A 25,194-nucleotide genomic window follows, 5' to 3' on the forward strand; every position below is an offset into this window, starting at 1 on the left:
ATATATAGCTAGCTCAATGATCACAACCTATTGCTGAAACGTGTGGAGCGTATAATCCATTTCATTGATCAAATGATCAATAGCATATAGTCTTTCTTAGAATGTGCAAGAAGCATGAGGATGCCTCCAAACAACAGTTATGTTACATCAATCAAAACATTCCCTTTTAGAAAAAAATCGGAGCACTTTGTTCAGATAACCTACACATTTCAGCTGAATATGTAAAGACTTGTCTTACAAAACCTTTCTTATTCCTTCAAGCAATAACTTTTGTGCAAACACACAACTTTCCCAATGAATCACACACATTCACAACACTATAACAAATTCATTTTCAAGAGTCAAATGTACTTATAGGCTTTTGATCTGTAATTACTGTAATTACTTGATGTAAGTTTGACCCATAGAGATAGTTACAGTAGTGGTTCCCAGACTGTGGGGCGCGCCCCCGGGATGTAACATTTTAAAACGTTCAGTCACTCAAATATCAAATAAATACACACTAGACATGGCAAAATTGAATTGCAAGGAAATTAGCTTTAAAAGTGAAAAAACTGATGCACCCCGTGACAAAATGTGTGTGTGTGGGGGGGGGGGGGGGGGGGACGACGACACATTTTGAAGTAGTCCATTTTCTTCTTCAATTACTTCTATGAGTTGGCAAGCAAACTGAAAGGGTGCATACTGCCACCTGGAGTGTGTTGTTTGAACAGGTATATAAGCCATGGTTGGCGTTTTACTGCCACCTGTAGTTATGGAATGTTTGCTCACAAGTATAATTAATTGTGATGACCTGGATGGAATTATGTGATCCTTCCTTAACCCATAGGAAGTCCCTACCCAGTACACTACTTCAAAATGGCGCTACCCATGCTCAATGGCGCTGCCCATGCTAAAACGTGCTTTTGGGCACTATAGAGTCCTCTATCTATCTCTATGGTTTGACCATAGCCACAATATGTTCTATTTCATTGGGAAAAACGTCCACTAGGAAGCGATAAAACTCCAAATGTGGACATCAAACCCCCCAGGTCCAGATCTGCAGAGGGAAGGGTAAAGGTACCCACTATAAAGGGTAAATTAGTTACATATAGCGAAAAATGTTAACCTACCATTGTTCATATACTATAGCCAGACTTCAACAACATAGTAAGTTCTCTGAGTACATATGTCTATTCCAAAGTGTTTGTAAAAAATATATATAAAGTGAAACACAAATGTTAACACTAATTTTACAGTACAAGGTTTAGGGATCTACCCCAGGCTCCGACGCGCCCACCCGCGCATTAATCCATGGAACCCGCTAATTTAGAACCCGCCCAACTTCCCTGTCAATCTCAGCCGGGAAACTAGCGGTATAACCGTATTATATTATCCATCTGGTCTACTCTCGGAAAGAGTGGGGAATTCTCGAGAAATCAACATGAAACGTCACGGGTTTTTGTGCCCTTTGACATTTATTTGCGCTTGTGTCCTTATCGCTGCCGTCTGCTCAGTGAAAGGTGAGTCCCGTTTATTTAGTTGGTTAGCTCATCCAACCCTATCGCAAGAATCTACTGTTAAAGTCTAATCCTTCAAAGGGACAATCCGGAATTCAAATAATAACAAAGCGATTGACCCGCTACTTGTTTTGGTAAACAGCTGAAAGATATGGCTTGAGAAATATAACCACTCTCAAATTCACAGATAGACTAACCATCCATGAGGACTGACCATCCATGAGATCAGAATGACAGCTTTAACCATGTGTTGACGCAATAGACCTACAGTGTATATTTACATTGACTTTGTTTACAAACATTGGAGTAAAACAAGCTTATATTTTGGGTTCTGATGAAGTTCATGAAGCATTTATAAATTATATTCTTCAATAATCAATGGCTATATGTCATTAATTTAACAGATCAAAAAACTGGTATTAACTCCAGATTGTCCCTTTTAATGTGCAAGGACTTCATATGTTACATTCAGAGGTAGACTGGCTCTGGCAGCCAAAACAGCCAAAGACTCCAGCTAAGGTTCTAGAAACATAAAGCCCTCTACTCTCGTATTAGATACAAATTATTTTACAAACATAAAGTATACACTTACTGTACAGTACACTGTTTCAACCAACAGTATTTCTGAGTTACAACAAGTTTCTGGCATCCTTCTTCCATTACACACGTACTGGTTACTCACAGGTGTTCATATTTGTATCATTTACCTGTATTGATTTTATTCAGATGACTATTTTTCACTGTAAAAGAACTAAGCAAAGTAACTCTCTGTAGGCCAACACTTCATTAATGCCAGATATAACTGCTGATTTTGCCTGTCACTCTCATGTCCAACTCTCTTGTGTTGACTGCTCTGGCCCATACCTCTTGCATCAGACATTTACAACGCAATGTCCCAACTTTTCACCTGTAGGTCTTAGTGAAAAGGTTAAATGTCACAGGAGCTGGACATCCAAATGTGGGCTGGATGATCAAATCAAATGTATTTATAAAGCCCTTCTTACATCAGCTGATATCTCAAAGTGCTGTACAGAAACCCAGCCTAAAACCCCAAACAGCAAGCAATGCAGGTTTAGAAGCACGGTGGCTAGGAAAAACTCCATAGAAAGGCCAAAACCTAGGAAGAAACCTAGAGAGGAACCAGGCTATGAGGGGTGGCCAGTCCTCTTCTGACTGTGCCGGGTGGAGATTATAACAGAACATGGCCACGGTGTTCAAATGTTCATAAATTACCAGCATGGTCAAATAATAATAATCACAGTAGTTGTCGAGGGTGCAACAGGTCAGCACCTCAGGAGTAAATGTCAGTTGGCTTTTCATAGCCGATCATTGAGAGTATCTCTACCGCTCCTGCTGTCTCTAGAGAGTTGAAAACAGCAGATCTGGGACAGCTATCACGTCCGGTGAACAGGTCAGGTTTCCATAGCCGCAGGCAGAACAGTTGAAACAGCAGCAGCAGCACGGCCAGGTGGACTGGGGACAGCAAGGAGTCATCACGCCAGGTAGTCCTGAGGCATGGTCCTAGGGGTCAGGTCCTCTGAGAGAGAGAAAGAAAGAAAGAATTAGAGAGAGCATACTTAAATTCACACTGGATACCGGATAAGGGGCGGCAGGGTAGCCTAGTGGTTAGAGCGTTGGACTAGTAACCGGACAAGGTACAAATCTGTCGTCCTGCCCCTGAACAGGCCATTAACCCACTGTTCCTAGGCCGTCATTGAAAATAAGAATTTGTTCTTAACTGACTTGCCTGGTTAAATAAAGGTAAAACAAAAATAAGACAGGAGAAATACTCCACATATAACAAACTGACTCTAGCCCCCCGACACAAACTACTGCAGCATAAATACTGGAGGCTGAGACAGGAGGGGTCAGGAGACACTGTGGCCCCATCCGATGATACCCCCGGACAGGGCCAAACAGGCAGGATATAACCCCACCCACTTTGCCAAAGCACAGCCCCCACACCACTAGAGGGATATCTTTAACCACCAACTTACCATCCTGAGACAAGGCCGAGTATAGCCCACAAAGATCGCCGCCACGGCACAACCCAAGGGGGGGCGCCAACCCAAACAGGAACACCACATCAGTGACTCAACTCACTCAAGTGACGCACCCCTCCTAGGGACAGCATGGAAGAGCACCAGTAAGCCAGTGTCTCAACCCCTGTAATTGGGTTAGAGGCAGAGAATCCCAGTGGAGAGAGAGGAACCGGCAGAGACAGCAAGGGATAAACGTAATGCGAGGAAAAAAAGTTATTGAAACACTCTTTTTAATCAGGAAACAGTTCTTTTCTTGTCATTACTTTTTTTGTGTAGTTAGGTCTGTAAAATGAAGGGATGTCAGTTTCTATGATCAATGATTAGTTTATCATTTAACTCATCATGAATAAAATGCTGCGTGCTTGCATTGCTCAGCTAAGAATTACATTTGAAGTGTGCTTTCAGTCAAGTGATTTTCTTTCTCACGTACTCAAATACACTTTTCAAGCTCTGCTTTCATTTAATTGTGTAAATCATATTTTAAACATTTATCACATATCACCACTGAAAATATATCACTAGAGCTTAGATAGTGAAAATTGCTACTCTTTGCCTCAGACAATTCCTCGATCCAGAGGGCTGTACCTCTCTCAAATGGTCTAGGTGAGTGCAGTTGTTCAGACCATGGTTCTAGTGATGACAACCCCCATAAACCTAAAAGATCATCAAAGTTGGTGCTTCAAAAGTGTGAAGGGCATTATTTCTGTCTGCTATTTGTAGAGTCAATGTAGATCATTGAACGCCTGACATATTGTTGCCATGTGATTTTTGATGATAGACTGTCAACCCTGTACTTAAATGTAAAGATATGGTTAGCAGCACAGTCTTATGTTTATTGTCTACGATCTCAACCAGTGATTCCTGTAAGAGGCATGTTGTTTACTCTAAATCATTGTAGGTTATTGAAAAGGAAGAAGAGGAACCACACTTAATGTCCATTTTCTTTTTGGAGAACAGAAATGTATTTTTGTTACTCAACCCACCCCAATGCACACACAGAAGGGTTGGAAGCACAGGGTCAGCCACTGCGCAGCACCCCTGGAGCAGATGGCAACTAGGATATTCAATTCTCACCAGATTTTTACTGTCGGGCCTGTGATTCTACCCGGCAACCCTCCACTTGCTATCTACAACCTAAAAGGGTTCTTCAACTGTCCCCATATAACTGTTTAAAGAACCCTTTTTGGTTCCAGGTAGAACCCATTTGGTTCCAGGTAGAACCCATTTTCATTCCATGTAGAACCCTTTACACAAAGGATTCTACATGGAACCCAAAAGAGTTCTACCTGTAACCAAAAAGGGGTCTCCTATGGGGACGGAAAAATAACCCTTTTGGAACCCTTTTTCCCTAAGAGTGTACAGGAGTATGGCTACTGTAATGAAAGGTCTACCTGTAAGCTTAGGCAACAATGTGCTCAATTATATCCGCATCACTGTACAGCGAAACATATGTTTATTTGCAACATCTCTTGGAATACTTATAATGCAGAGATTTTCAGATTATCTTCAGAGAATTTAGAGAACCAGTTTCACTTTGGTGATAGAATGAGCTCTGTATAGTCACTCTTATTTGTGCACCAGGAATTTTTACCTCGACCACCTGTTCATGTTGTGTGTTGATAGGTTTAGGTGGTATACCTGGCTCAAGCCCCCTGACCCTCGACACACCTAAATCGCATTCCACTGCTTACACATTGTCAGATCTTACAACATCTGTATAGGTATGTTACCTATCAGTTAACCACATCCGTCTGTCAGTCGATGACACAGTCAATGAAGTGTCCTGGCACGCAGAAACCATTGGTTGATGCATGCAACGTCTGAGCAGTGGAATGCGACCCTAGTGTTGTGTACAAGCATTTTGCTACATCTGCTAAATATGTGTATGTGACCAATAAAATTTGATTTGATGTGTTGGTCATTTCTGAAATGAGGAAAATGGGAATCCCCTTCGAGGTACAGTATATCCCTGGCCTGTTTATAATCTAGGGAATCCTGCATTCTTTTAGTTTGGAAGACAAACACATACTGTTAGTGAAGTAAAGCACAGGGGGAGGTGAGAATAAAATGCACAGTCCATTTAACATGTCAGTGTGTCTGTCTGGACCCAGAGCAATAATCTGTGGCTAGTTCCCATGAAAGACTGTTAACATACTGTAGCTGACCAGCCTGCAAGTTTAGGTTCTGGGTTCCGAGATTGGTCTTTGAAAGCCAAGTCAACAAACAGATTACCGACCATTTCGAATCTCACCATACCTTCTCTGCTATGCAATCTGGTTTCAGAGCTGGTCATGGGTGCACCTCAGCCACGCTCAAGGTCCTAAACGATATCTTAACCGCCATCGATAAGAAACATTACTGTGCAGCCGTATTCATTGATCTGGCCTAGGCTTTCGACTCTGTCAATCACTACATCCTCATCGGCAGACTCGACAGCCTTAGTTTCTCAAATGATTGCCTCGTCTGGTTCACCAACTACTTCTCTGATAGAGTTCAGTGTGTCAAATCGGAGGGTCTGCTGTCCGGACCTCTGGCAGTCTCTATGGGGGTGCCACAGGGTTCAATTCTTGGACCGACTCTCTTCTCTGTATACATCAATGAGGTCGCTCTTGCTGCTGGTGAGTCTCTGATCCACCTCTACGCAGACGACACCATTCTGTATACTTCCGGCCCTTCTTTGGACACTGTGTTAACAACCCTCCAGGCAAGCTTCAATGCCATACAACTCTCCTTCCGTGGCCTCCAATTGCTCTTAAATACAAGTAAAACTAAATGCATGCTCTTCAACCGATCGCTACCTGCACCTACCCGCCTGTCCAACATCACTACTCTGGACGGCTCTGACTTAGAATACGTGGACAACTACAAATACTTAGGTGTCTGGTTAGACTGTAAACTCTCCTTCCAGACCCATATCAAACATCTCCAATCCAAAGTTAAATCTAGAATTGGCTTCCTATTTCGCAACAAAGCATCCTTCACTCATGCTGCCAAACATACCCTTGTAAAACTGACCATCCTACCAATCCTCGACTTTGGCGATGTCATTTACAAAATAGCCTCCAATACGCTACTCAACAAATTGGATGCAGTCTATCACAGTGCAATCCGTTTTGTCACCAAAGCCCCATATACTACCCACCATTGCGACCTGTACGCTCTCGTTGGCTGGCCCTCGCTTCATACTCGTCGCCAAACCCACTGGCTCCATGTCATCTACAAGACCCTGCTAGGTAAAGTCCCCCCTTATCTCAGCTCGCTGGTCACCATAGCATCTCCCACCTGTAGCACACGCTCCAGCAGGTATATCTCTCTAGTCACCCCCAAAACCAATTCTTTCTTTGGCCGCCTCTCCTTCCAGTTCTCTGCTGCCAATGACTGGAACGAACTACAAACATCTCTGAAACTGGAAACACTTATCTCCCTCACTAGCTTTAAGCACCAACTGTCAGAGCAGCTCACAGATTACTGCACCTGTACATAGCCCACCTATAATTTAGCCCAAACAACTACCTTTCCCAACTGTATTGAATTAATTTATTTATTTTGCTCCTTTGCACCCCATTATTTTTATTTCTACTTTGCACATTCTTCCATTGCAAAACTACCATTCCAGTGTTTTACTTGCTATATTGTATTTACTTTGCCACCATGGCCTTTTTTGCCTTTACCTCCCTTCTCACCTCATTTGCTCACATTGTATATAGACTTGTTTATACTGTATTATTGACTGTATGTTTGTTTTACTCCATGTGTAACTCTGTGTCGTTGTATCTGTCGAAATGCTTTGCTTTATCTTGGCCAGGTCGCAATTGTAAATGTGAACTTGTTCTCAACTTGCCTACCTGGTAAAATAAATAAATAAATAAAATGTATCTTTCGCTGTGTTTAAATGTGTTTCTTAGTATCCAAGCAGCAGGAAAAGCAGAACATAAGTTATTTTGCACCCACGCACTTCATTGTTATTGCAGGTGTAGCGAAATGCTTGTACACAACACGAGGGTCACGTTCCACTTGAATAGCTGACAGTTGGTGAAAGAAACTGAAACGGGTTGATACCATTGATGTTTTATTGTCATGAACCATAAACTCAAAGACAGGTGTCACTTCTGTTCCCCTTTCCATCCCCTTACTTTCCTGAGTGTAATCAGCAGAGGAATTTTTGGGTTCTAGGTAGAACCCTTTTTGGGTTCCAGGTAGAACCCTCTGTGGAAAGGGTTCTACATTGAACCCAAAATGTTTCTACCTGAAACCAAATGGGTTCTACATGGAACCCAAATGGGTTCTACCTGGAACCAAAAATGGTTCTCCTATGGGGTCAGTCAAAGAACCCTTTAAGGTTCTAGATAGCAACTTTTTTATATAGGAATCTCCACAAAATCATGAAATGCCTTTAACTTGAAATGCCTCGTACACTTTCAACACAACACTTTCTCTCACCCCTTTGTCAGCTCCTCAAAGGAAGTGTTTTAACCCTGGTATTCTACCAACCGACAACGTGTCTGTTGTCGGTTGGTAGTAAAGCCAGTATGCTCACTACAAAAGGTTGACAGAGGCTGTAAAACCCACTGATTTATTTATTTATTTATTTAACTAGGCAAGAACAAATTCTTATTTTCAATGACAGCCTAGGAACAGTGGGTTAACTGCCTGTTCAGACAGATTTGTACCTTGTCAGCTCGGGGATTTGAACTTGTAACCTTTTGGTTACTAGTCCAACACTCTAACCACTAGGCTACCCTGCCGCCCCAATAGAACAGCCCAGGTGAATGGTGAGATGAGTGAGATCCCCAGCATGCAGTCCTCTACATTACATAGACCTGGGTATCTAAAATACTTAGTAATTACATTGTACCAAGAGGGTAAGTACATCAAGTATACCTGTAACTCTATAATAAGCTACTTAGCAATACTTGACAGGGAGCACACCAACTATTTTTCTCAGGCAGGGAGCTTGTTCATGATTGTCAACTCTAATGACCATTCTCAGCTCACCTCTTCAAACTCCTGTATGTCATTGAACCTACCCATTGTAAAGCAACTATGATTCTGTTTTCTGAACTGGAATAGTATGCTGGTATGTCATGGAGGACTGTAAGGTCACTCTTGGCTTAGTGGAACCATAAAACCACCTGTCTCCCTCTGGATGTTTCTGTCCTCTCCTTCCTGTGCTCTGTGAGTCAGCACTTAGGCCCTCTATGACCTCCCAGCTAACATGGGCCCTCAGCATCACCACATCTCCTTTGTGGAGGGAAACGACTCTCGTTAGAGTGCCAGTGCCTGTATTCACAAAGTGTCTCAGAGTAGGAGTGCTGACCTAATATCAGGTCTTCCCTGCCTGTGTCATCTTATTCATTATGATCTGAAAGCATATACTGACCCTAGAGCAGCACTCCTACTGTGAGATGCTTTGTGAATACAGGGCCAGGAGTCCAGGGACGTCCCTTATCAACCCTCCAACTTTTCTTGCTGTGATGTAAGATATGCTTGATCACATGTAATGGAGAGGCCATTGAGGTGAGGTATAACTGCCTTTTGACACAGAGATTGTCAAACTGTCTAAAACATGGCAGGTGCATGGAGGCTCCATATTGTGCCTTTATGTGGCCACTCTGTGACACTCCTCTCTCACCTCATTTTATTATCTTCCTCCCTCTCTTTACCACGGTCTCTTCCCCCCTCTCCACGTCTCTCTCTCTCTTCCAGGAGATTACTGTGAAGTGAATCTCTGCCATAACGGAGGGACGTGTGTGACCGGGGTGGGGGAGGACCCATTCATCTGTATCTGTGCTGATGCTTTTACTGGAGACACCTGCCACCTCAATGAGACTGGTAAGGAGGAGTAGCGTTAGCCAAATATGGTCAAGGCAGGTCAATGAGACTGGTAAGGAGGAGTAGCGTTAGCCAAATATGGTCAAGACAGGTCAATGAGACCGGTAAGGAGGAGTAGAGCTAGCCAAATATGGTCACGGCAGGTCAATGAGACTGGTAAGGAGGAGTAGAGCTAGCCAAATATGGTCAAGACAGGTCAATGAGACTGGTAAGGAGGAGTAGAGCTAGCCAAATATGGTCAAGGCAGGTGGACGTATTTAAAAAGCTTTGAGTTTCAAATGGGACAATTCAATATACTCAGTATACTGAGATTTTGGTCTTGTCACTTCATTTTTAGAAGCAAAGCTAATTTCTTGGACTGGCATCCAGGCGCTGGCTTCCATTTCTGTGCGTTAAACCTGACTGTTTTTCATTCAATGAAAGCATATTCTTGATTTTTTTCCTTGAGTGTGTCCGTCTTTATAATTGGTCAATCCTACCTTAGGTCCCTGCATTCCCAACCCCTGCAGGAATGATGGGTCGTGTGAGGTCATCACTCCGACCAGACGAGGAGACGTGTTCAGCGAGTACGTGTGTAAATGCCAGCCTGGCTTCGAGGGCGTGCACTGCCAGATCAGTAAGTTCCTTACTTGTGACTGTACCTGTCCTAATTCGCCCTGCCGATCCGGGCTTTCCTTCCTTTAAGTAATCCCAGATCTGAATTGGTTGGTTGGATTGGTGAAAGTAATAGGGAAGTAGCCGAACATGGCCAACATGTCTGTGCTACTCAGCGTTTCCCCTAGATTGTTGTCTTAAGGTACATTTTTAAATCAGAAACAATTAACGCCAAATTGTTTTAGGTGAGGAGAACCAGAGCTTGGCTTGGGTAGGGTCCACTACCCCAATCCTAACTTCCACCATTCCGGTCTAAACAACAAACTGACAGACTGAATGGTGTGTCATGGCAGGTCGTGTTGAGGCATTATTAACATTAATGGGTGTAAAAGTTGGAAACGCCTGAGACATTTTCCACTCTGTGCATGAGTGTAAGAAAGCATTGTGGTGAGCTCATGATTCATGAAAGACTTTCATTCAGCTCGTTGGAGAGCTGTTAGCTAATGAGGAAATGGCAACCCAGCCAAGCGTCTTAGAGTGAAAAAGCGTTTTTCAGCCATTTTGACTAAATGCAGCGTGACTGGGTGAATCGTGGATATGAATCTCCTGCTTGGAAGGCATAAGATGTTCAGTGTGATCTCAGCTTTTGAAGAAGTTTGTGATTTAGCTCTTTAACCTTCACTGGGGGTCCAATCTGGTCCTTACTTAAAAAAAAAAAATGTTTTAAATATGTGAGTAGTACAGAAAAGACATTAGCAGACACTCATCATTAGCAGACACTCATATCATTAGCAGACACTCATATCATTAGCAGACACTCACATCATTACCAGACACTCGTATCATTACCGGACACTCGTATCATTAGCAGACACTCGTATCATTAGCAGACACTCGTATCATTAGCAGACACTCGTGTCATTAGCAGACACTCGTGTCATTAGCAGACACTCGTGTCATTAGCAGACACTCGTGTCATTAGCAGACACTCGTGTCATTAGCAGACACTCGCGTCATTACCGGACACTCGCGTCATTACCGGACACTCGCATCATTACCGGACACTCGCATCATTACCGGACACTCGTATCATTTGCAGACACTCATATCCAAAGGAACTTTTAGTAAGTGCTTACATGGAGCAGAATGGATTAAAACAACTGTATTATCCACATGATATAGAAATGTCCCTTTGGCTTCATTCACACTATGACATAACAGTAACATGACATTAAAGGGGCAATCTGTATTAAATACATCCATCTTTAGACTTTTAAAATGAATTATACATACCCATTTCTCATGAGTTTAGATCAACTGTCGTACCCTATTAGAACCTCAAATATAAACTTGTTTTATTCCTTTGTTTGTAAACCAATGTAATTGCAGTCAAAAACTGTATAGCTTAATAACTTTGTTAAAACTATCATTTTGAGATCATATATGGACAGTCCTTGTATCCATAGCTTTGTCCATGAATTAGAAATATGTTGATTTCTCCAGCCCCTTCCCTCAGCTGTTAACCAAAACAGCAGCTGGGTGGCTTTGTTATTGTATCGAAAGATTGCCCCTTTAAAACAGTGATGTCATTATGATGACATTTAAAACATTTATTTGGATAACAAAAACCTAAGAATGAGTGTTCTAAACCCTTCTATGATGTGGAGAAGTAACTCTGCCTGCAGTGCATCCCAGGGACACACCCACAATGTGGTGAAGCGTGGGCTGCTGATGGATGGGCTTTAAATACTGTGTGTGTGTGTGTGTGTGTGTGAGAGAGACACACCTTTGGACACCTACTCCTTCCAGGGTTTTTCTTTATTTGTACTATTTTACTACATTGTAGAATAATACTGAAGACATCACAACTATGAAATAACACATATGGAATCATTTTAGTAACCAAAAAAGTGTTAAACAAATCTAAATATATTTGAGATGCTTCAAAGTAGCCACTCTTTGCCTTGATGACAGCTTTCCACACTCTTTGGCATTTTCTCAACCAGCTTTGTGAGGTAATCACGTGGAATGCATTTCAATTAACAGGTGCGCCTTGTTAAAGTTCATTTGTGGAATGTCTTTCCTTCTTAATGTGTTTGAGCCAATCAGTTGTGTTGTGACAAGGTAGGGTTGGTATACAGAAGATATCCAATCAGTTGTGTTGTGACAAGGTAGGGTTGGTATACAGAAGATATCCAATCAGTTGTGTTGTGACAAGGTAGGGTTGGTATACAGAAGATAGCCCTATTTGGTAAAGGACCAAGTCCATATTATGGCAAGAACAACTCAAATAAGCAAAGAGAAATGACAGTCCATCATTACTTTAAGAAATGAAGGTCAGTCAATCCGGAAAATGTCAAGAACTTTGAAAGTTTCTTCAAGTGCTTTGATAAAAGTGTCTCTCATGAGGACCGTCACAGGAAAGGAAGACCTCTGCTACAGAGTTCAGTTCATTAGAGTTAACTGCACCTCAGATTGCAGTGCAAGTAAATGCTTCACAGCGTTCAAGTAACAGACATCTCAACAACTGTTCAATGGAGACTGTGTGAATCAGGTCTTCATGGTCGTATTGCTGCAAAGAAACCACTGCTAAAGGTCACCAATAAGAAGAAAAGACTTGCTTGGGCCAAGAAACACGAGCAATGGACATTAGACCAGTGGAAATCTGTCCTTTGGTCTGATGAGTCCAAATTTGAGATTTTTGGTTCCAACCACCGTGTCTTTGTGAGACGCAGAGTAGGTGAACTGATGATATCCGTGTGCGTGGTTCCCACCGTGAAGCATGGAGGTGTAACGGTGTGGTGGTGCTTTGCTGGTGACATTGTCTGTGATTTATTTAGAATTCAAGGCACACTTAATCAGCATGGCTTCCACAGTGATATCCCATCTGGGTTGCGCTTGGTGGGACTATCATTTGTTTTTCAACAGGACAATGTCCCAAAACACACCTCCAGGCTGTGTAATGGCTATTTGACCAAGAAGGAGAGGGATGGAGTGACCGGTTCTCCACAATCACCTGACCTCAACCCAATTGAGATGGTTTGGGATAAGTTGGACCGCAGAGTGAAGGAAAAGCAGCCAACAACTGCTCAGCGTACTGTGTGTTGAAACTCCTTCAAGACTGTTGAAAAATCATTCCAGGTGAAGCTGGTTGAGAGAATGCCAAGAGTATGCAAAGCTGTCATCAAGGCAAAGGCTACTTCGAAGAATCTAAAATATAGAATATATTTTTATTTGTTTAACATTTTTTGTTTATTTATGACATGATTCCATATGTGTTATTTCATAGTTTTGATGTCTTCAATATTATTCTACAATGTAGAAAATAGTAAAAATAAAGAAAAACCCTTGAATGAGTAGGTGTGTCCAAACTTTTGCATGGTACTGTATGTAATAATGATAAACTGGTCCTGACAAAAAAATGTAATAAAGTCAAATGGAACTTGCAAAAGCAAAAAATTGGACTCACGTTGAGCATAAATCATTGGATTAATGGGGTATACAATGTCAGCTCAACAATTTCCCAATTTTAAATTCAGCCATCTTGGATATTTATGTTCAATTGACTTTTTCTAAGTTGCATGTTTTGTGTATACAAGCTTCTACCAGGTTTTCTCTAATACCCCCCCTAGCCAGCCAGGAACTCTCCCTCTGAGGCACCTTTACAGCAATTAGCCATGGTCCACTCTAATCTCAGAAGGCTTTAGCAGAGCGAGGAGAGCTCTGCCAGTCCTGCTCTCTACACAGTAGGCCTAGCTATTGAGAGCCTCAGTGCTAGTTGGGTCAGTAGTTGCCATCTCATTAAAACAAACTGATATTCATGCATGGACTGGTACAAGACTTTTCACATTCCAGATTAGGATCTAGGAGGCTAATGCCACTATAACCCTTGTCCTTTCCATTCATTTCCTTGGTTTCTCCAAGTTTTCCATTGAAAGTCCAGAATCTGATTGAAAAACCAGGCGTGCTGATGCGACTACAAAACTGTAGATGATTCATAGCATATTTATAACCTCTAACTGCTAGTCTGACCACCAGTGTTATTGCTGTTAGGTTGTCACCACCCACATTTGTTCTTGTTCTACCAGACGTCATAGATTGTATAGGCCTGTAGGTAGGGTGGATCCCAGTACTGTCTTGTTAGTCCAACATGGCTGAAACACACACACACACATAGTCTAAAGATACACCTACGGCATTTAATCTACCTAATCAAGGTCAGAGATGTTATTTACCGAGTAGATTCTCAGAATGACTGGAGGGTGCGGTGCGTGTGTGTGTTTTCTGTGTATGTGCATGCCCGTGGGTGTGTGCTTGTATTTCTCAGTGTGGGTGTGTGTGTTGTCACGCCGTTGAGCGGAATGGGTTTTAGAGTTGGGACCAATCCTCTTAGAGTTAACGGGAACAGTAGCTAAACAGAAGATGTAGTGTTAAAGTGCTGTCTGCCCCCTAGATTACAACCTGGAAGTGGCTCCCAGGGACACTTAGACTGCTATAAACACCGTTCTCAACCACTGTGTTTACTGTTTATGGCCTATTTTTAAATTCCCGGGATGAGTAATTACAATATCAAGATGCTCTAGCTCTGTGGTTACCAAATATTTCTGTCCGATGACCCACCAAACCATTTTGGAATTTTCCTGTGACCCACGGGCACTGAATGAACGAACAAAGCAGATTTTTCGAAGGTCCACACCCTAGAACGAATCCGTAATGACTCGCTAACGGGTACCGACCCACCATTTGGGATATACTGTTTTATCTGATAACAATAATCACTTGTAAAATTCCCCTGACGCCAATGACTTTGTTGAATAATTTGGTTGTTGTTCAATAAGAAGCAAACAGGGGACCTACCAGTGTTTTCTGTTGCACACCATTTTGCTATGGTTTGCTATGGTGTGGACTAATGAATACAGCCCAGTTTTAGTCCATGCTATTTATAATACAACTGAGCCCCCTGGTGGGGACTAGAAAGAGCTGCAGCAGTGGACAGACTACCATAGACTACTCACAGGTCACCTCACCCTGCAGGCACAATATAGAACACACCCAAAACCACAACCCTGCCCTTCACCTGTGGTCATTTATGATGCCTGGCCCCAATGTTGCCCCCAGCTGTGCCCCTGTCATCACCCCTGTGTCTTAGAGAACACACCTGCAGAGAGGCATTATGGAGGCCCACTGGTGGTATTGTGGTGCTTCAAGGTTCACCCACCTGGCTGATTAGCCTGCATGCCAGGTAGTCTTACCACTGGGCTATATCTGACTTACCTTTGGGGTACAAGTGTACTGCATTTAGCCATCAGGGACTGTGTTCTCTCCTGCTCAGGTCCAGGGAGGGTTTTAGATGTCAGACCCAGTGGGCAGAACAGGTTCATTCTGATGTATTTTCAATCATTATGGTATAGAGCAAATCTAGTTTTATGACCAGATAAGGGCAACAATGTTTAGTCTTTCTTGATGTCTTCCTGAAAAAAATCCATCCAGAATGGTATTATGTGTCATTATGAAGTCCCATGTCAGATTCCTATGTTAGGACAAGGTTTATTATGTGACATTATGAAGTCCCATGTCAGATTCCTATGTTAGGACAAGGTTTATTATGTGACATTATGAAGTCCCATGTCAGATTCCTATGTTAGGACAAGGTTTATTATGTGACATTATGAAGTACCATGTAAGATTCCTATGTTAGGACAAGGTTTATTATGTGACATTATGAAGTCCCATGTCAGATTCCTATGTTAGGACAGGGTTTATTATGATGACATACCCAACTTCTATGTAACTGTGTCTATCTCTTGTGCTTGTCCTGTCTAGATGTGAATGACTGTGAGAAGCAGCCATGTAAGAACGGTGGGATATGTCGAGATCTGGATGGTGACTACACCTGCCTGTGCCCTTCACCCTACGTTGGAAAGCAATGCCAGCTCCGTAAGTATAGGGCAGGGGAACCGCTGCATAGGAGAGACTGAAACATGTCTACTACTCTGTGTGTTACACATTATGAACTGTCTCTCTGTGTACTTTAAGTCACAACCAGTATGTCCATATTAGAGACCTGTTTCTGTCTCCTATATAAGACCATAACATATGTATGTCTCTGTATGTGTTTGTTCCAGGTTGTATATCTCTGATGGGGATGGAGGGAGGAGAAATCATAGAGTCTCAGATCTCTGCCTCCTCTGTACACTATGGCATTATGGGTCTTCAGCGCTGGGGTCCAGAACTGGCCCGGCTCAACAACCAGGGCATGGTCAACGCCTGGACTGCCGCCAACCATGACAAGAACCCCTGGATGGAGGTTAGAGAACCAAAGTCAGTTTAGTAAATAATCACTTGTTGTGGTAATCGTGTTCTCAAATGGTAGGTCATAACCCACTGGTGGACCGTGGCCAGCTCCTCATGGGTCCAGACTAAACTTTGGCTTGAAACATGCTTTTCTACTTGATGAAGTCACTCGATCTGGCCTCTCTATGGACATTGTCATGGAAAAGAAATGAAACACTTTTTCGATTTGTCTGAATGATGCTACACAGCTCTAGTAAAGTCTAAGCATGTAGTACACATATAAACAGCCATACACTGTACTCTCAGAAAAAAAGGTGCCATCTAGAACATAAAAGTGTTCTTTGGCTGTCCCCATAGGAGAACCCTTTGAAGAACCATTTTTGGTTCCAGCAATAACCCTTCTGGGTTCTATGTAGAATCCTTTCTAGCTGGAACAGAAACATTGTTCCTATGGGGACAACTGTAGAAACCTTTTGGAACCCTTTTTTCTAACAGTGTATCATCTAAATCCCAGTGGGGAGGATGATTAGTGGTTTGACCCCTGTCTGACCTCTCTCTGTCCTCTGATTCTAGATCAACATGCAAAAGAAGATGCGCCTAACTGGCATCATCACCCAGGGTGCCAGTCGAATGGGCATAGCTGAGTACATTAAGGTCTTTAAAGTGTCTTCCAGCTTTGATGGTAAGACCTACACCCCCTACAGACCAGCGGGACAGAGGAAGGACAAGGTGACTTTACAATATGAGTTTACCATAGTAATATTCATTTATAGTTAGTGACTCAGTGTAAGTTCATTTAAACAGTTGTCTCATTTCCTACAGTCTACAATAACTTATAACGGGTCAGATATGTTTCATCCTCTTAATGGTTAAGGTCAGAATTGTGGGAGGTTAAAGCTGTTCCTAGATCTGTTCCTACTGGCATGTTTTACTTGGATCTGTACAGTTGCTCCCACATGAATGCCTGTAACAACTTGGTGACATCACTTCTGTGCCCTGTGCCACAGGTGTTTGTGGGTAACATTGATAATGACAGCACCAAGACCAACCTGTTTGACCCTCCCATCGTGGCCCACTTCATCCGCGTCATTCCTGTGGTGTGTCGCAAGGCCTGCACCCTGCGTATGGAGCTGGTGGGCTGTGAGCTCAATGGTAAACAGACACCTCTACACGGGGAAATAGAGTGGAAAGACGACTAGACTGCATCTCAATAGTTTTAATTGGCTTCCTTTCCTCCTCGTCTCCGTCTGCATCGATCTGGAAACTCAGGACAGGTGATAGAAATATGGTCTGGCCATTTGGTGTCTTGTTTTTTACATCAGATGGTAATAGGGAGATAAAGAGAGGAAGCTACTCCAGACTATTGACATCCAGCTGTAAATAAAACCCCATTCAAAACCCCAGGGACATTCAGAGTCCTCTGCCTGAACCACAAATAGACCTTGAGAAAAGTTACAAGCCCACCAAGTAAAAGGCATTAAGTTGGGTACATGCGGTCTCCTTGTGTTGACACTGTGGCTCTTCTGTCCAGCTTGCTGACAGTAAGAGGGGTTGTTTTGTCCTAACATGTGTCTAGATTTAGTTATGTTTAGACCACATACTGTAGGGAATGGTTTGGACAGCATTCAGGGGGAGACCCATGCAGTGCAACAATGGGGACGGAGTTCCTGACAAAAGCACCACCCATACACTCACACACACTCTCACACCATGTCCATATGTGTTTCCAGCCCCACCCTATTACTCAGTGTGTATAGAGCTACAGTTCAAATTGACTTGCTGCTAGTAAGGCTATTGGGCTTCACTCACTTTTCCTATTCCCCAATATTTTCCTATTCCCCAATATTTTCCTATTCCCCATTATTTTTCTATTCCCCATTATTTTCCTATTCCCCATTATTTTCCTATTCCCCATTATTTTCCTATTCCCCATTATTTTCCTATTCCCCATTATTTTCCTATTCCCCATTATTTTCCTATTCCCCATTATTTTTCTATTCCCTGCCTCCTTTCCTATTCATTTCAATGCCTCCTTTATACAAATGTTATTTGTTTATTATAAATATCTGTCTGGTACTTTTCATTCCCTGCTTTCATTACTTGGTCTTATTATTGACTTTCTGTAGTGTGCCTTTACACAGGAAATAATATGGCATACCTGTCTGTCCTACACTGTTTATGTCATACCTGTCTGTCCTACACTGTTTATGTCATGCTATCTGTCCTACACTGTTTATGTCATACCTGTCTGTCCTACACTGTTTATGTCATGCTATCTGTCCTACACTGTTTATGTCATACCTGTCTGTCCTACACTGTTTATGTCATACCTGTCTGTCCTACACTGTTTATGTCATGCTATCTGTCCTACACTGTTTATGTCATGCCTGTCTGTCCTACACTGTTTATGTCATACCTGTCTGTCCTACACTGTTTATGTCATACCTGTCTGTCCTACACTGTTTATGTCATACCTGTCTGTCCTACACTGTTTATGTCATACCTGTCTGTCCTACACTGTTTATGTCATACCTGTCTGTCCTACACTGTTTATGTCATACCTGTCTGTCCTACACGGTTTATGTCATGCTATCTGTCCTACACGGTTTATGTCATGCTATCTGTCCTACACGGTTTATGTCATGCTATCTGTCCTACACTGTTTATATCATGTTGTCTGTCCTACACTGTTTGTCATGCTATCTACAGTATACTTCACTGTTTGTCATGCTATCTGTTCTTCAATGTTTATGTCATGCTATCTGTTCTTCAATGTTTATGTCATGCTATCTGTCCTACACTGTTTATGTCATGCTATCTGTTCTTCAATGTTTATGTCATGCTATCTGTCCTACACTGTATGTCATGCTATCTGTCCTTCAATGTTTATGTCATGCTATCTGTCCTACACTGTTTATGTCACGCTATCTGTCCTACACTGTTTATGTCATGCTATCTGTCCTACACTGTTTATGTCACGCTATCTGTCCTACACTGTTTATGTCATGCTATCTACAGTATACTTCACTGTTTATGTCATGATATCTTCCTACACTGTTTATGTCAAGATCTGTCCTACACTGTTTATGTCAAGATCTGTCCTACACTGTTTATGCCATGCTATCTGTCCTACACTGTTTATGTCATGCTATCTGTCCTACACTGTTTATGTCATGCTATCTGTCCTACACTGTTTATGTCATGCTATCTGTCCTACACTGTTTATGTCATGCTATCTGTACTACACTGTTTATGTCATGCTATCTGTACTACACTGTTTATGTCATGCTATCTGTTCTTCAATGTTTATGTCATGCTATCTGTTCTTCAATGTTTATGTCATGCTATCTGTTCTTCAATGTTTATGTCATGCTATCTGTACTACACTGTTTATGTCACGCTATCTGTCCTACACTGTTTATGTCATGCTATCTGTACTACACTGTTTATGTCATGCTATCTGTTCTTCAATGTTTATGTCATGCTATCTGTACTACACTGTTTATGTCACGCTATCTGTCCTACACTGTTTATGTCACGCTATCTGTCCTACACTGTTTATGTCACGCTATCTGTCCTACACTGTTTGTCACGCTATCTGTCCTACACTGTTTATGTCACGCTATCTGTCCTACACTGTTTATGTCACGCTATCTGTCCTACACTGTTTATGTCACGCTATCTGTCCTACACTGTTTATGTCACGCTATCTGTCCTACACTGTTTATGTCATGCTATCTGTCCTACACTGTTTATGTTACGCTATCTGTCCTACACTGTTTATGTCATGTTGTCAAATCAATCAATCATGTGGCTAATCAACATGCCTTGAGCTGCAGTGTTGGTTGGTGGAGGGATAAATTAGGAGGACGGGCTCCTTGTAATGTACTCCACTGAGTGGGTGGTTCTTCACTTTGGTGCGATCATTGGTTTCTCTCTATTGGTTCTCTGTCTTTCACCTCCACTCCTTTCCTGTCTATCATTGTCTCTCTGCTGTTTCGTTTACAGTATATTCCAACACGACAGGTTGCTCTGAGCCAATGGGCATGAAGTCCCGCCTTGTCTCTGATGGACAGCTCTCGGCGTCCAGTGCCTTCCGCACCTGGGGCATTGATGCCTTCACCTGGCACCCACAGTTCGCCCGGCTAGACAAACAGGGCAAGACCAACGCCTGGTCCCCCGCCACTAACAACCGCTCAGAGTGGCTACAGGTGAGACGGACTCTCCTCTTTTAAAGGGGCAATATGGATTCCAAAAACAAACCACTTGTTTTGGTAAACAGCTGAGGGATGGGGCCTGGAGAAATTTAACCACACTCAAATTCATAGACAGAGCTATGGATGCAAAGACTGAACATCCATGAGCTCAAAAGCATATTTAAAAAAATTTTTTGAAGTTAGTGTTTGTTTAAAATTATATTGTTTACAAACAATGGAGTCGAACAGTATTTTGGATTCTGATGGAGTAAAGCATCTAAACATCTATTCTTTAAGAACCAATAGCTAGCTATATACACTACCATTCAAAGGTCTGGGGTCACTTCGAAATGGCCTTGTTTTTGAAGCTTCATTAAATAGTACTCATTAAATAGTACTCATTAAATAGTACTCATTAAATAGTACTCATTAAATAGTACCCGCAATCTCTTCAGATTACCTCAACAAATTGACAACTACAATGCCAAAGGTCTGCAAAATGGAGGATTCTTTGACAAAAGCAAAGTTTGAAGACCACAATTATTATTTCAATGAAAAATCATTATTTATAACCTTGTCAACGTCTTGACTATATTTCCTATTCATTTTGCAATTCATTTCATGTATGTTTTCATGGAAAACAAGGACATTTCTAAGTGACCCCAAACTTTTGAACAGTAGTGTAAGTACATGTATGTACCAATCCCACATTGCCATTTTAAACTGTCTACTTTAACAAAGGATTTCGGGTAGCACTTTATTTTACAGCTTAGAAATGACATGGTAATTACTTGGAAGTTGGTCAAATGGTATTCATACAGTAATAACCTATGAGTTACTTGTTTGTGTCTTTAGGATGGGAACTTTTAGCTACCAGGTAGTTCCCAGTTGTGTTGAATTAGTTGTAGGACGTACCAGAGTGTATAGATGGTTACCGCATCATTTCTTAGTGAATACCATATAAATATCAATGGAAACATTCCTTAGAGGAAGGATCACTTTCTCTTCCTAATATGATTTGTAACACAAAAAGTCATGGATCATTTTTATCATCCTTGTGGGATTCTGACATCTGTTCTTGCTTCATACTATTTTATATGATGAAACAGCTATTCAATATTGGGCACAAATTGTGTGGGAAAACAGACATCAGGGATAGGAGTCTGACATATGTTGACGTAGTATCTTTGTTTATAAACTTCACCCCGCTCACACACTTCTTATTCAGAAAAGTGAAGACATTCCTGTGAGGGGAGTCTACCTTGTAGTAGTTGTAGGTTTTTATGACACTGATGAAGGTCAGATGGACGAAATGTTTGAAATGGAATAAACCTTTTCCTTTTTTCACCTGAAATGAATGTGTGTGAACCATCCTTCTCTTTTCTACTGTGGTTTTTCTACTGTAGCCAAGACACGTTTTGTGATTTTATTTGACCTTGGGAAAAGAGCTACTTCTTAAATACCAAAATACAGGGTTCATTGAATTGAAGGTATTATCATTAATCTGGTCTATATGTTACTGTCTTGTCCTCCATGATCCTGTCCCAGGTTGACCTGGAAAAGACCAAGCATCTGACAGGCATCATCACCCAGGGGGCCAAGGACTTTGGGGTGGTGCAGTTTGTGTCCGCCTTCAAAGTGGCCTATAGCGACGACGGACAGGCCTGGAACCTGGTGAAGGATGAGAACACCAACACAGAGAAGGTCTGTGAACCACTGCTCACAACGTATCCTAATTATGACAGTCTCACATATTGGGGTTCCCCAACAAAATAAGTATTTTTCAGCCTCATAGTTCTGATACGCTTAATTGGTTTCCTTTCCTTGTCTCCTCTCCTTCATCGCCACTGATCTTATCTGTTAGATGATATAAGTCTACCCAGCCATTTCAATGTTCATAAAGGAAAGGAGAGGACGCCATTTAAAAGTAAAGAGACACAGACATACTATAATCATTTTTACCCTGACTATTTGATTTCGATAGTAGGGATAAGGGGTTTTGCAAACCTCTGCACAGTTTGTTGACATGAGTTGGGACCTGACTGTGTTTCCCATGCCAATTTAAGGACCCCCTCTCCGGACCCCCACCCTGTGTGTGGAGTGTATCCCCTGGTCCTCTGTGTGAATGATCTCTTTACTTCCTGTTTTGTCCCTGGCTGGGACAGTGCTAGTGACACTCACCCCTGTAGCCCCCCTCTCTGTGTGGAATAGGAGAGGCCAATCTTCACCCCCATGGGAGTGCTGCAAGCTAGGGGCTGTTTAAATTTGCATTGGGGGCCTACGCTGAATAATTCAATGACCTTCAGGGACGAATAAACAACCAATCTTTTCATTGAGTGTAGACCCTTGACATTATGTGACGTAGCCAGGGGCTTCCTCAGAGGGACTGGGAGGGGAGTTGTGTCATCATGAATGAGGTCATAGTTCAGACCAATTTACAATCCTTGATGGGAGGCCTCAGACATTGACCTTTGACCTTTACATATTGGTTCATATTAGATCTCTCCTCCCATTCAGTAGAACCATTAAAACTGACCATTTCAATGAATAGGGTGAATATTGAAGTTTATCTGAACAATAACTGTTACACACATGAAGTAATGTCTTAACACAGCTGGGTAGGAGATTGAACAACTGAAGTGAACCTTGAGAAGGACTCCCGCACACTGTGTATAATGCAAAAAAATACATTTCATGAGTCCCTTTCAACATGCATATTTAAATATAGACATATTTGTTCAGATGTAGAATTATTCACACCATACAACAGATATGGTAGTTAACCGTTGACCATTGATGTGTGTGTGTTCCCTGACAGATATGGTAGTTAACCATTGACCATTGATGTGTGTGTGTTCCCTGACAGATATGGGAGTTAACCATTGACCATTGATGTGTGTGTGTGCGTTTCCTGACAGATTTGGTAGTTAACAATTGACCATTTGATGTGTGTGTGTTCCCTGACAGATTTTCCAAGGCAACATAGACAACAACATGCATAAGAAGAACCTGTTTGAGCCTCCGTTCTACGCCCGCTACCTGCGCGTTGTGCCCTGGGAGTGGCAAGAGCGCATCACCCTGCGCATGGAGCTGCTGGGCTGTGACTACTAGAACTACATTACCCATAATCCACCAGTGCGCCACCCAGTCTCCATAACGTACCTGTCCACACTGGAATCAGTCACACCTTCCTCTACACCAGGACATAGAAATGTAATGTATAGAATGTACATTGGGAAAATGTGTCAGGTTCTAATGTTCCAGAACTTTGCATCAATCGAATATTTTCCAGATTAAGTCTGCTCTACAGCTTGTATTTCTACATATATTTTTCAGATTTTTTATTCTTCAGCTAAAACTGATCAATTCCAAATTGTTTTTGATCCTTTCCACAGTGACTGTGGCACAGTGTCAATTCTAAATATATGGGCTCTCACATTCTCTTTGAAGAATTAGGGTATGTCTGAAATGACAGCCTATTCCCAATGTAGTGCACAATTTTTGACCTATTGGCAGTACATGTGCTGTGGTCAAAAGTAGCACAGTATAGCGAACATGTCGGACAAACCCTTCGCCCAGCGCTGCCAGTTCCAACACGTTCCAAACACTCACAGTTCTGTGTGATGTCACTTTGCCAGCCGACCTAGCAGCTGCTTGTCCCGCCGTGCTCTTTGACATTATGTATCCAGGGTGAGAGCCTTCTATTTACAGCAGTGGTATTCAGAGTCAGGGTCGCCAAATAAAAATAACATCCTATCCCAGTCGGCGTGGACTTAAAGACCTAAAAAATGAAGAGTAGCCAACAGATTATTGTACGGGACAATATACGTTTTTGAGAAAGATTGGTTCTCTTAGTTATTTGTTGATGTAGGTTGTGTTTTTAGATTTGGGTTGGGGTCACCAGAAATTCTGCTGAAAAAATGGGTTCCCTGCTGAAAAAGTTTGAATACCACTGATTTAACACAGGAGGTTGGTGGCACCTTAATTGGGGAGGACGGGCTCGTAGTAATGGCTGTCGCAGAATTAATGGAATGGTATCAAACACATGGTTTCCATGGTTTCTATGTGTTTGATGCCATTCCATTCGCTCCATTCCAGCCATTATTATGCGCTGTCTTCCCCTCAGCAGCCTCCACTGTGATTTACAGTAAAAAGGCTCTTGCAGTCCTGATGTGGCCCCCAGACCTGGAGTTAAAGACCCCTGGTCTACCATAATATAGATTAATTGTATAGAAGGGAGAGTAGACACATCAGCTGGTCGATATGAGCACTTAGTAGTATATTGAAGCAGGGCCTGTGTGCAATATACTTTTTGTGAAATAGCTGGACATAATAAATTAACCAATTTGTTAACTGACAATGGAATTATTGTACTGTACTTTACCTATACTGTATATTAATTGAAGGAAGGACATTGTTTTTTAAAGTGAAACTAAAAGCTGCAAAGGATTGTTCAGTATGATAGTGTACCTTTCACACTTGATCCATGACGTAATTTTTTTTCTCCAATTTTGCAGATTTGTTTATGTTCTAATACTAATCTTGCATTCCAAGCGGCCTAAAACTGCTTTTTCCCCATTTAGCAGAAATGAAATCAGACAGACAAGAGACAAGTAGAAATGATTGAGTGAGTAGAAAGTATTAGACAATATGTTGTGGTTTGAATTTTTTTTTTTTTAAGAAATCAAATATGTTGGTCTTCAACAGACATCACTAATTAAAAAAAGTTGAAAAACA

General features: G+C 42.0%; 1 protein-coding gene across 4 annotated transcripts; it reads left to right on the forward strand.

The window, feature by feature from the left end:
* Positions 1-1,241: 1,241 nt before the first annotated feature.
* Positions 1,242-25,194, forward strand: LOC109895306 (lactadherin-like). Of its 4 annotated transcripts, none has more exons than XM_031812917.1 (10): positions 1,242-1,502; positions 9,248-9,373; positions 9,858-9,989; positions 15,791-15,904; positions 16,093-16,274; positions 16,835-16,990; positions 17,269-17,413; positions 20,288-20,472; positions 22,006-22,161; positions 23,425-25,194. In XM_031812917.1, the coding sequence occupies exons 1-10, from the start codon at positions 1,424-1,426 to the stop codon at positions 23,566-23,568; spliced, it is 1,419 nt and encodes a 472-aa protein (XP_031668777.1). In that variant the 5' UTR covers positions 1,242-1,423; the 3' UTR covers positions 23,569-25,194. The 4 variants fall into 4 exon arrangements, with proteins under 4 accessions (XP_031668777.1, XP_031668776.1, XP_020344507.2 ...); XM_031812916.1 differs by having other exon boundaries at positions 1,287-1,502; positions 20,270-20,472; XM_020488918.2 differs by lacking the exons at positions 1,242-1,502; positions 9,248-9,373 and adding an exon at positions 9,641-9,760 and having other exon boundaries at positions 20,270-20,472.

Source organism: Oncorhynchus kisutch, unplaced genomic scaffold (assembly GCF_002021735.2).
Source record: "Oncorhynchus kisutch isolate 150728-3 unplaced genomic scaffold, Okis_V2 Okis03b-Okis08b_hom, whole genome shotgun sequence".
Lineage (NCBI taxonomy): Eukaryota > Metazoa > Chordata > Actinopteri > Salmoniformes > Salmonidae > Oncorhynchus > Oncorhynchus kisutch.